Source organism: Carcharodon carcharias, chromosome 9 (genome assembly GCF_017639515.1).
Source record: "Carcharodon carcharias isolate sCarCar2 chromosome 9, sCarCar2.pri, whole genome shotgun sequence".
NCBI lineage: Eukaryota > Metazoa > Chordata > Chondrichthyes > Lamniformes > Lamnidae > Carcharodon > Carcharodon carcharias.
This window is the reverse complement of record NC_054475.1, coordinates 149,228,282-149,240,971: the sequence shown is the minus strand read 5'-3', so window position 1 is coordinate 149,240,971 and position 12,690 is coordinate 149,228,282. Positions and strand designations below refer to the sequence as shown.

The 12,690-nt window shown below is 38.4% G+C and overlaps 1 protein-coding gene across 2 annotated transcripts in view; it reads right to left on the bottom strand.

Annotated features, from left to right (window-relative positions):
• Positions 1 to 1,302: 1,302 nt before the first annotated feature.
• LOC121281855 (forkhead box protein O1-like) overlaps positions 1,303 to 12,690 on the bottom strand; it is a 117,743-nt gene continuing 106,355 nt past the window's right edge. The window contains exons 2-3 of one of the 2 annotated variants that reach the window (XM_041194935.1): positions 11,082 to 12,365; positions 1,303 to 6,400 (exon numbers count right to left, since the gene is read on the bottom strand). In XM_041194935.1, coding sequence (XP_041050869.1) covers positions 11,103 to 12,365 — 1,263 coding nt within the window. In that variant the 3' untranslated portion in view covers positions 1,303 to 6,400; positions 11,082 to 11,102. Of the gene's footprint in view, positions 6,404 to 11,081; positions 12,366 to 12,690 lie in introns of both variants that reach the window. The other variant, XM_041194934.1, reaches the window with a different exon arrangement.

The window sequence follows — 12,690 nt, the reverse complement described above, 5'->3', positions numbered from 1 at the left end:
ATAACTTTGTGTCCATGGTTTAAGGATATGAGGAGGTTTCGAATCAGTGCAGTCTTCCAAAACCCCAGTCAATTGTCATTATAGTGCTCAGGTGAATATTCTGATAGCTAGTTAATATATATTTGCATGCATGATAACAACAACTGCTATCATCCATCTTCAAGTCAAAATAGTTACAATGAATATTCTACCAACGTTGCCAAAATAACAGACAGAAATAATGTAAGCAGTGTAGTACCAGTTGTCGAGTCTTGCTTCAGGCTTAAAATGTCAGCACATGTTGCAACTCCCGAGTGGCCAAAAAGTAGGTCTGCTGTAGGACATTTTTTTTTAAACTGCACTTTAATACTGTTTTGCAGCCAGGAAGGCTCAACAACCAATGTGCTACCAGGGGGTCAGCATTTACCAGCAGTTCGAGTAAAAAGGCAAATGGCGGATACAACTCCATTACATAAATTTATCAATATGCAGTTTTTGTTTCATTCATTATCTTTGAAAATTACCATTTATGCTACCATGGTGTATGGGGTGACCTCCTCTTTAGCTGTGGCTAAGTGCCTGATTGCTGTGTAGCTCCTGTCCATGGCAAAATCATAAACATTTACTGTCCTAAGTTATGGCCATGAAACTTCATCCTACCAGTCTATTGTACAATGTGCTCAAGTTCCTTGAAATCAAAGCCCTGCTGATACACGCATTTTCCTCCTTCCTCTTTGCGCTTGCTACGTTATGGCTCCTTGAGCACTGGCCAACCCCTTGGTTCCCTTGCTTAAGTGGTCAGTACTTCATGGGTGAATGCATACTGTTTATGTTCCAGAAACAAATTAGCCATTATTGAAATGCTTTGCGTGGTACTTACAGATGAAGTTAGCTGTGGTTAACATCTATATCCTGGTAGGATAGGTGGTGAGGAGAGGGAAAAAAAGCCAGGGTTGAAGTTTGTGCATCTGCATGGACTCAAGTTTAAGTACACGAGGAATAGACACTTGAGCGAATTGCCAGAAGGTTGCCTCTTTATGTTGACAATAGTTAGTGTTCAGCACAACAGCAAAGAAAAATCAGAGAAGGGAAGGGGGAGATGGGAAAAATACCAAAAGAAGGTCCACTCAAAAGATTTATAGCTTTTATTTGATTCTTGAAATTATATTTAGGGAGCAAAAAAGGAGTTACGGTGGTGAGGGGGAAATCAGAAAGAGAGGGAAAAAGAGAGAGGACCCAATGTAAAGCCTTACCAATAAGCCCCCAGAGCTAAAGTTGGTGATCACTGCGCGGTAATACATTTAAAAACAAAACCACATTAAGTTTGTGAAGTGCCTTCTTTATGAAATGAGAAATATTTTTTTTTACAGATGACATCACATGGTATATAACATATCACACTTGCATAAAATATACTTTAATGTTACAAACCCCGTGTACCAAAATAGTACCACATGGAACATTTGCATGAAAGTTTTATAGGTATAGAATACTCTTAAAAATGCATAATTTAAAAAAAAGTTACAGAGATAATAATGCACTTAGGCATTTTATGTAGAACTCTGCAAACACCATCAATCAATATACTGGTAAAAGGCAGACCTCATGGAACTTGCTGGTTATTCAACAATTTAACAAGTAAAGGAAAATGTTATTGTAAAGATACACTTTATCTTGGAAAATCAAATGCTTTAACAGATTATAAAAATGCATACTCTAACAAACTGAAAACTGCAGCTTTCAATTTCTTTATTTTTGTCCTCTCTCAACCGTGCATCATCAGATTGCTGAGAGGGCAGGACAGCAAAGCATCTTTGCAATCCACATCTCACCAAAAGATGAAATTATGGTTAACTGCATGAACTCTCTTTGGAGGACTCTCTTTACTATACTCACCATAGGGGCAACTTTCTATGCAAGAGTCCCACTAACATTTTGTTTACAACATAAAATATGGGGACAAGAGGACACTAATACACACCAGAATTAACTGTATATTATTAGCTATACTTAAAAGTGTGTCTCTACAACATATAGGATTATGCAGCAACTGTTTAATGGCTCTTTTAAAATTAACAAAAAAGAGGCTCTAGGGGCTTCAGGATAGCACCAACGGTAGAACTACCTACATGCTGCATGTAGTTTCCCTCCCCTATGTAAAATGCAATTTTGATCCTTTCTTAGCTTCTCCTCTTTCTGCCCTAACCCTCAAATGTACCATCTGTAGCCGAAGGAAAAATTACAACTTGCTTCTAAGCATCTGTCAAATGGTTTAATGCCAAGAGAAGTACAAAAGCAACCTAGATGTCTATCAACTTCCAATGTTCGTTCAGCTGCTCAAAAATGGGAGAACCCCTTAGCTTCTGATCGATATGACCCCCAGATCAAAGGCTGAAAACTTGCAGCACAACAAAATTGTGGGCATGAACTCACATTCTGCAGCATTGAAAAGAGTACCAAATGCACCTTTCTTTCTACAAATAACTGAAAATCTGTACCCTTTCAGAACTCTATACATATACAAATGGGTGGACACCCCAGGGGAAAGGGAAGAGATGAAGGAGAGGCTAAGCCTGATTTTGTTATCCTGCATAATTAACAAAAAACAAAGTCACAGAGATCCATGGGAAACATCCAAACAACTAATTTAAACTGTTTCATTTAAGATTCAAAACATAAAAAGATACTCAAGAAATACACACTGAACCTACAAAACTACTAATTATTGGATGCAGTACAACTTTATTTACAAGCAAAATCTGAAGTTAACAACTTAAACCAAGAATGGAAAAAATGTAGTACTGTCATTTTATGTAATTTTTAAAAAAAATGCAATCTGAAAATTAACATAATCTGCGTAAACAAATGAATCTGGCATAATGCCTCTTCTGCAAGTCATATATGATCAATCCAAATAGTAAAAGCAAAACACACTTGCCTTGTGCATTTTGACACTAGCATATATTCAGAATCACCCTGAGAGGTAAAGGCAGATTTTCATTGAGTAAAAGAACAGAGGCTTTAAAAACATTTGTTCCCAGCAACTAATTTTAGTGTTTTTTTGTGGCACGTATTAACTGTCTCTAATCCCCAATAGAATAGTTTCATATAGACACAAAAAAATTGGTTCCAGACAATACACTCCAGTGATTGAGGCAAGCAGAATTGGGAATCAATTGTGATAGCGTCCACTGAATACTCCTGTGCCTGTTCTCTGGGCAAAGCAAACTATCACAACCTCATCATGTCTGGCAGCAGCCTGCAGCACAAAAGCATGACAGCCATTCCTGGAAAGAAAATTTGTCAACTGAGCTGGTGTGCCACAATGGCCATTAAACAAACATTTAGTAAAATTGGGAGATTGGGAAGCTCCTGTTTACCTCAGGTGCTGGCAATTTCCAATGGAGAGTATGGATCATTTCTATGGCTGGTATTGGCTTGCCACAGGGCTTCCTCCACAATAAAGCAGGATACCCAATTACTTCAAAGATTATTTTCTTCTTTGGTAGTTTGGTAGAGAAAGGATTTGTTTTATTTTTTTTAAAAAGAGTGTAACTCGGCCTCAAAACATTTCTGCAAGTTGCAAAGTGGGTGGGGTGGGAAAGAAAGATGCAGAAGGGGAGTCCTAGAATTTCTTTCCAAGATTCTTTTAATAATTGCTCATCAAAAATAATAGTGCTGACAAAAAGAACAATTTTCATTTTGAATATCCAATGCCACCACCAAGCTTTTCTGAGTTGGGTGCAAAGTAAAACCTAAGTAAAAGTGCCTCATTTCCAGAACACCCCTACTCACCAAGAATAATATTCCTCTTCATTTTACACAACAGACATTTATGATCTGAGTGAGCTTCACAATTTAGTACTAAATTAGAGGGCTGTTTTGTGCTGCAAGTTCATGCTGAATATGAACTGATCAACACTACCCAAAGTAATTCAAAGCCTTAGAGGCAAATGATAGACTTTCATTCCAATAGTCTAGTTGATGCGAGGTCAAACCAGAGAGTCAAAAAAAAACAATATTGTCAAAACACTGTACCATTCAGTCCCTAATATCCATTGTGGCATTTACACTCATGACATCTAATACCTATAATAAATGGTATCTGCCAGTATCAAACAGTTAAATGAATCATATCTTTTTGGTTCAAATCACGCTGTAATTTCATCATTGCTCAAATCAGTTTCATAATTTCACTTTTGATATATACTGTATTTTGATTTTGCATGTAACAAAAGGACATTAAAAAGGAGTGTGTTTCAAAGAAGTAATGAATACAATCCAGGATTCAGGAGGATGAGAGCAGTTGAGGTCATCTGAACACAGGCATGTGCCATATCAATATATATATAATATATATATATATATATGGCCACAGTACATAAAATTACCAGTCATCAATAAAGATTATTTCTTGATACAACATGCAGTGATTAGGTCACAATTCTTAATCCTTCAGTGTGAACATCATCACGCAATGATGAGGAGTGCATTAGCCTTGTGCAACTGCACCAAGAACATCCACTCAGAAATGCAACCCAAAACAGAATAAGGTCAATCCCATAAACTTCAGAGTGTACGTTATTAAAGAAATATCATAGACCTCCAGGAGTGTCTTCAAGGCAGTGGTCTCATTTCAGTATATAATGAGCAGCTATAAACTGCTCGAATTTCATCTTTGCAATTTATGAAGTCATCTGAAGACAATGACCTATAATCACTCCTGGGTATCTATTCTGTCCTATGCAACCTTCTCTCAGACAGCATGATGCTGATGTTAAACTGTTGTTTAAAGTTTAGGTAACTGCTTCATGAACAAAACAATTTATTCATCTTATAACAGTTGCCTCAATCGAACATGTTTACTTACTCCTTCGCAACTGCTGGCATTAGTGTGACTTATGAACTTTTCTCCAATTAGTGAACTGTAGAATTGCACCTTCCACAACCTCAGGGGATTTCAAAGTGCTTTACAGCCAAATGAAGTCATTTTGAAGTGCATTCACTATTGTAATATAGGGAGATGTAGCAGCCAATCAATACTACATTGGAGTGTCAGACCAGATTATGTGCTCAAGAATAAGCCATGATTTAAGGGGAAACCAAATTACAGACTGGAAGGGGTTTTGTTATATTTACGTAACATTTACAAATTGCTTCCTACATGAAGGAAAGATTTTCAAATCTGTGCGCTTTCCCCACCATTTCTCCCAAATTAGACAGTATTACGTTGTCAAGCCAAGTGACAAAGCATCCTCCCCACTCCTCCCAAACAAAGAATGAAACAACAAACTATTCAGCAGAATTTCCAAATTCACTGAAAAAGATTAACTTTAAATTCAATCTGTTAAAATGGAGTGGGAAGGGAGAAATAAAGAGAAACACTATGCTTGTTAAAGTCAAAGGCGGCCCATATAAAGCAGATTAAAATTAAATCTCAAAATAGCTTTGTACCTCATATTTTTGTTGTTGGTTTTAAAATATGATACTATTTTATAGGCTGGGGTATAACTGTATGTTCTGGATTAGATTGATGTCATGGCAATGTGGGAAAGTCTAGATATGTTCCTTCTGGAACTCGGAACCTAAGCTATCTCAGTATTACTGAAATACATTGCACATTCCATCCCCGCCTCCCCTTCTCTTTCATTCTTATTTACAAACAGTTTTGTTTTTTCTCAATCTCAGCTGGACACAAATGTATGCCGAATACAACCGAAAGTGACGGGGAAGAAGCATGGGGTAATCCTCAGTCCGCAGGGTCACTGCTTCGATGTGGTGTTTCACTTCATTTGCGATCTGTCCAACACAACAGCTTGAGCTCAATTATTCTTTTATTCTCATAATCGTGTCTCAACTTGACATTGTTTGAGTATTCACTTGAAAATCCGGGTTGAATGACTTCTTTCCTTGTAGTGTTTTAATGCAAGTCCCAAAGGAAAACTTTGCTACATATTACTGTGTTTTTTTGTTAAATGTTCCGTATTTAAAAAATAGTTGAGAATATCATATCTATTTACTGTTATGATCCTATATATGTGAAGTCTTATTTTCATAATTCCAGATTGCTGCACCAAAAGAAATCACAGGGCAGGGGGGAAACATGACAAAAATAATAAACATCCCCATCAGTATGTTCAATTCCTTCTGAGAAGTTATTTGTAATGTAATAAAATTAGTCATTTTCAAATGGGCAGCATTGGCACAATGACATTCCAAACATCTCACCAAAGGTTATTTAGAATCTGTTCCATGCACTCTGGAAATTGGAATGCACGCCAGAGAAATTGCCTTCTTGGATAAACTCATCGTACACAGCTGAACAATGCGAAACCGGAACAGATGCTCAACTCCTGGATCACTTCAAAATAAAACATCAATTTGGAAGGAAGGTGACGGACTCAGCTGACGAACAGCAAACCTGCTACAGAAGAAAAAAAGTCAGTGTATGGGAATCAAAGATTATGTTATTAAGTTATACATGTATTTTTATGAATCTTTTTCTATTTAAAATTTCACTGAGAGCAACAATGTGGTGCAGGCTTGTATATGTAGCTTGTCACAAAAATTAGTTATTAAACTGAGCCATACTGCTGTGGGGAAGCAATCCAGTAAAAGCAAGTCATTTGCTCACATAAGGAAGGAAAATGAGAATGATAGAAAGGAATCCATTAACAACCACATTCACATAACTGTCTTCTGGATTATGTAACAAAATGGTAGTCAAAAGACTGGGAACAGGTTCCCTATCCATCCTTTAAAGCAATGAACGCACATAGCATAGCTGCTGTAGAAACTCTTACATCTGAGCCTGAAGCAATAATTCCCAGTTGGATGATGCATCCAGCATACAATGAAAATCACTAATAATCTCCTATGGACAGGAAGAATGTGTAGGCACTGGAAAGATCAATTTCCAGGAATCAGCAATTAATTCTCAAGCTTCTGCAATAATTGTTGCAATCTTAACAATGACCTCGAAAGCTTAATGTTAAGGTCAAAAGTGATTACAAGACTGTAACTTTATCATTTCCTCCTAGGCACTGCACCACCACCCACCCCCACCTCCATCTGTAATCTCCACCAGCACTGTGATCTTCAACTCTGGCCTCTTGTATACCCCCAATTTATTTTGTTCCTCCACTGATGTCAATGTCTTCTGCTACATAGGCCCCAAGATATGGAATTCCCTCCCTTAACGTCTCCTGCCTCTCTCCTCCTCCAAGATACTCCTTAAAATCTACCTCTTTGATAAAACTTTTGGTTCCCCAATCTTATGAAACTTACTGTCAAACTTTGCTTTAATAAGATCCTGTGAAGCACTTTGGGACATTTTACTACATTAAAAGGTGTTATATAAATGCAAGCTGTTGTTGTAGCAAAGGATGAGAAGGGGTCATAAATAATTACACCAGAGTCTTGCGTATTGGTTTACAAGAGCCAAGTGAACTATTTTTAGATTACAATCTGTAACCTTCTCTGAGATAATCATGATCCCATATAAACAATTTATTTTATTAAAATCCTTAAAAATGGGTCAATTTTTTTTTTAATTGGGAAATTATAATACTAACTTTATTGAAACAAATGAAGATTTAATTCCTGAAATTAAAAAGGACAACCTGACTTCTCCTATACCCCTCGCTCACTTTAGCCATCAACATGTCAGCTTTTGGCAGACACAACCTCTGCTAGAATACTCGCCTTTGCATTTCCACTAATTGGAGTTAGCCCAGACCCTAAATCCAAGACTAAAATAATCATTCTTGGTCATTTAATAGGCATATCAAATTCTACTTAGTTGAAATACTACTCCTGCAGCCTTTCACTTTCCCCAAACAGCAACAATGACAACTTGCTCCTTTAGATGTAGGAAATACTCAAAAAGCTTGGGAGTGGAACTGCACTGATTCTTCAGAAGAGCTGGTGCTCGTTGGCCCTCCTCCTACTCTTATATTATTCTATGATTCATAGGGGAGACAGCAAGAATAAACACTCGCCCAAATGAGAGATTAAGGAGAGTGAGCAATAACCAGGTAAAACAAGCGGATTTTAAAAGGGGGACTTAATGAAAGGAAGATGGAGACACAAGGATTTAGGCAGGGAATCCCAGACAGTGCTAACTGTGCCATACCTAGGTCCCAATGCTCCGTAAAGCAAGAGGCTGGAGTCAGAGGAACAGAGCTCAGGAGATACAATAGTTACAAAACTGATGGAGTACAAATCTATAAGTTATGAAGATAGGGGGTGGGGTGGGGGGAGACCGTGGAGGAATTTAAAACAAAACTTTTTTTTTAAAGTTTGAAGCACTGGGGACTAGAAGTCAATGTAAGTCAGCAAGGACAGAGATGGTGGACAACTGGGACTCGGTGTGGGATAGAATACCGGCAGCAGGATATATAATAAAGTGAAGCTTACTTAGAGTGGAGGATGGGAGGCCAGCCAGAAGATCATTGGAATAATTGAATCTGAAGGGGACAGCAGTAACGGTGAAGATTTCAGTGGCAAATGGGCAGAGGTGTATCGGTGTTGTGGTCTTTGAGGTAGAGGGGATAAAGGATTAGAAGCTCAGCTCAGGATTGAACAGGATGCCAAGGCTGTCAACTGTCCAAGATAGTGGCCAGGGAGAGAAATTAAGTCATTGGCTAGGGTACAGAAAATTTGCTGAGGCTTTGGTCTTCTCAATGTCTAACTGGAATAATTTGTTGCTGTAATTTAATCATCGAAGGTTAGCTGTCAAATAAGCAATCTGACAATTAGGACAAGTAAAAAATGATGGAGAATTTCAGAGAAGCTGAGCTGGATCTCATCAGTATACATGCAGATGCATATGAAGTGTGGTGACCTAAGGTTGAATCTTTGGGAAACTTCTGAGGTGACAGTGGAAGAGCAGCATATGCAAGAAAAGCTGTGGCTATGACTGGGTAGACAAAAATGGAGCCAAGTAGGTCGTTCCCATGGAGTTGGGTAACAGAGGAGTGACAATGGAGGATAGCAATGTGGTTGACAGTCAATGGTTACAGATGGGGTAGCGCATTATGATCACAGTCACAGAAATGTTGTTTCAAAATTTATAGTTATGAGTTACTTTGGTCCACTGAGAGATGCAGACAGCTAACTGGAGGGAGCTAGCTGCAGGGGAGATGGGCACTGATTTAGAAGGTAATGGAACATCCCAGAATCTTGGGGGGAGAAGTTGGGACAGTAGCTAGCAAGGGCAGAAGACTTGTGGGTGTTTTTTTAAACTAAAAGGAGGCTGATGATGCACAGGAGGAAACAATTTATAATATCAGATAACGTGAGGACTCAAAATGAAAGTGGAGTCATAAAGAGTTTATTGAGAATGGGGTTGAGGGAACAGGAGGTAGGTCTCGTGGATAAGATGAACTTGGGGGGGGGGGAGGCGCAAATAACAACTGACCAAAACAAAGGAATTAAAAATAAGGGGAAGAAACAAAACAAACAGAAAACATGAAACAAAATGGGGGCAGAGGTTATGATATAATATTGTTGAACCCAACGTTGAGTCCAGAAGGCTGTAAAGTGCCTAGTCAGGATTCATTCAGGATCCTGCCATTCACACCCTCTTTAGTCACATCTTTTGTTTTTTTACTTGTCCTAATGCCACTCTCTTCAGCTTTACGGCATGAAATATTTTGGCATTTAATCAGTCCTGATCTCCACCATATCACAGACATTCCTTTTAATTGTCCTTCCCACCTTCACCCCTCTCACTGACTCAAAACCTATTAAAATTTCTAACTTTTCTCAGTGCATGAAACATTAACTTCTTTTTCCACAGATGCCGCCAAACCTGCTGAGTATTTACAGCATTTTGTTTTTATTTCAGATGTCCAGCACCTGCAGTATTGTTTTCTTTAATTGAAAATGAGTTTTGCAATATTAATATATGAAACATCAAAGCAGAACTAAAATATTTCTTTGTAAAGAACGTTTTTTTTAAATTGGTACTTAAAAAGCCACATTGACAATATGAAAATGTCATCACAGACAAAGAATATCAAGTTAAAAGGAAGCACTTTGGGCCAAAAATAGGTAACTGCCTTGTTCAAATGGCTTTGCAAATCAAAACTAATCAACCAATCCTTAGAGTGCTGTTCTTCCCCGCAATTAAGCCATATCTACATTACATTCAGTTCATTATGTCTACATCTAAACATTACACAGAGGCAATCGGCACTTAAATGGCAGTAAAGCAACAATTCATTTTCCTTTGTCTGAATGTAGCATTTTTAAAAAAAGGTCAGAATTAAAAATGCAGCAATTTTCACGCAGTATAATTATTATTGAAAAAGAACTGCTGAAAATTGAAACTGGCATTCAGAACGGTATCAAAATGTACCACATCTTATAAATTGTAAGTAAACAGAGGAAGAGCCATGTTTTCCAGGGTCTACATCATATCCCTCTCTTCTATTAATTCCAGTTCAGAAATTTCCACATGGGATTACCAACAGTTCAAAAAGAAATCAAAATGTTCAGTCTGCTAATGGCAACACATGTGAGGAGACAGCATTTAAACATGCACCACAAAGCAAAAGGGTACAAATCCATATGGTGAAAGTTTACACATTGTTTGTAAAGAGTGGAATTGATGGGCACAAATTAATTTATCCATAACCTCACTGTGTTTCAAACGTGCTTGACAATTTGGCCAAAATTAGTCAGCTGCGTTGATTATCATTTGCTAATTTGAACTTTCAAATGGCCAGATCCACCTCAAACCTCAATCAGAGGCAAAGAAAAATTTGGAATTCTAGGCAAGAAAATTGCCTTGAGAGTTCTATCCATGAATTTCCTGTTTGCCATCTAAAAATGAATTTTACTGCTTATAGCTGCTTCCGTGCCCATTCATATTCCTGACTGCTTGAACAAGGGCAATATTGTTTTAATCTCAGTCTCTCAATTGCTTCTGCTGGCCTCACGTGCAGTAGGCATGGTGGTTAAGTGCAAGGGGAAATAAACTACACTTGAAGGCAAATCAGCTTTACAAATAACGTGATTTATGGCCAAATTGTTTAGTTTATAATATTAGTCTGGTACAATTTTGGAATATAAGACTCAAGAGGTATTTTAGTTACCTTCAGGTAATGCATTTGAAGTTAACTTGGCACCCAGCTACGAGAAGATGACTGTGAGGTGTTAGGATAGGACGGGTTAGTGGCAATAGGCTCCAAGTTGAAATCAAGCCCTTCATCATCCATAAGATCATGGTCAATTATGTAATCCACGTCACAGTCGAGACTTTCCATGAACATATCCAAATCCAGGTCTCGTGGAAAATTTTCAGAATTCATATTCATCCCTATTGAAGAATTGCTGCTGCTGTTTGAGTTACGAGTGGACGGCAGACCAAGTTGCAAAGCCTGGCTTACAGGTGTCTGGAGCTGGGCCTTCAAAGTAGGCATTTGGTTTGCATCAGGCAGAGGTCCCATCATACTCAGTGTGTGAGATAAAGCATTAGCATTAACAGATGTGGCTGATGGACCTGCAGATTTTCCTCGCTGGCTAGTCTGGCTAACTTTTGACTCTCCAGATGGGCTGTTGAGCGATTCAACATTAAACAACATCAGATTTTCACTGTTTAGCCGACCACCTGTCTGTGGCATGACAGGGTCAATTTGGCTCATCATCACATCAGTATGTGTTGGCGAATCCGAAGTCAGGAGCGCTTCAAGTGTTGCAGGTACACTAAAGTGGCTCTGCACAGAAGTCAGGTCAGATGGATCATAGAAAGAGTTCCCATAGGTAGAAGCCTGCGACCCAGAGGCCGAGTTTTGTTGCCTGAATGTATAGGCTGAGCTTTGTTGTACCAAGCCAGTGGATAATGACTGCTGGGTTGGCAACAATGTAGGTGATGGGGACATGAGATTCAAGCTGTCAATGAGTTCAAGTTCTTCAATTATGTTTTCAGTTAGGGTTGATGGCAACTTGCTTGCAGTGCCAGGATAGGCCAGTGCAGAATGGAGCTCATCTTCCAGATCTTCCTGTTCTGGCATTATGGGGGACAGGCGCCCTGTACTTAACGTACTAGCATTTGAGCTTGTTCTTGGCCTAAAACTAGTCCAGGCCTCAGAATCCTCATTGTTGCGAGAAGAGGGACTTCCAGGCCATTTGGAAACTTGTGAACCAGGACTGTCACCATTCCCCTCTTGGGTTGCTTGGAGGGCAGCCTTTTTCCGAGCTGCTCTTCCTTTACTCTTCACAAGTTTACTATTATTGTCCATAGATGCTGCTCTTCTCCTGGGCGACTTCCCACTTTTCCCACCTTCAGGATTAAGTATCCACCAAGAACTCTTCCCTGTAGCTTCATTGTGGACTCGGATGAATTTACTGTGCAAGGAAAGGTTATGTCGAATAGAATTCTGAAAGAAAATTTTTAAAAATGATTAAAAATCACCTAGGGCAAAGCTTTAAATTAAATAGCTTCAAAGTTTTTGAAAGATTACACCCAAAACATCAACCCAGTTTTATTGTTCAGGTGCTGATTGACCTCTATGCACTTTCAACACTGTGTTTCAATTCAAGTTTCAAGCTTAGAGCTTTCATTTGACTCAATGAAATTAGGATATTTAATTTTTTGGAAGAAAATAAACAAACCATCAGTTACTTTTAAAATTATATACAAGTCATTTAGGGTTGACATATTTCTAGTTTATTATTTCAATTTGTAGCATACCGCCTTGTGAC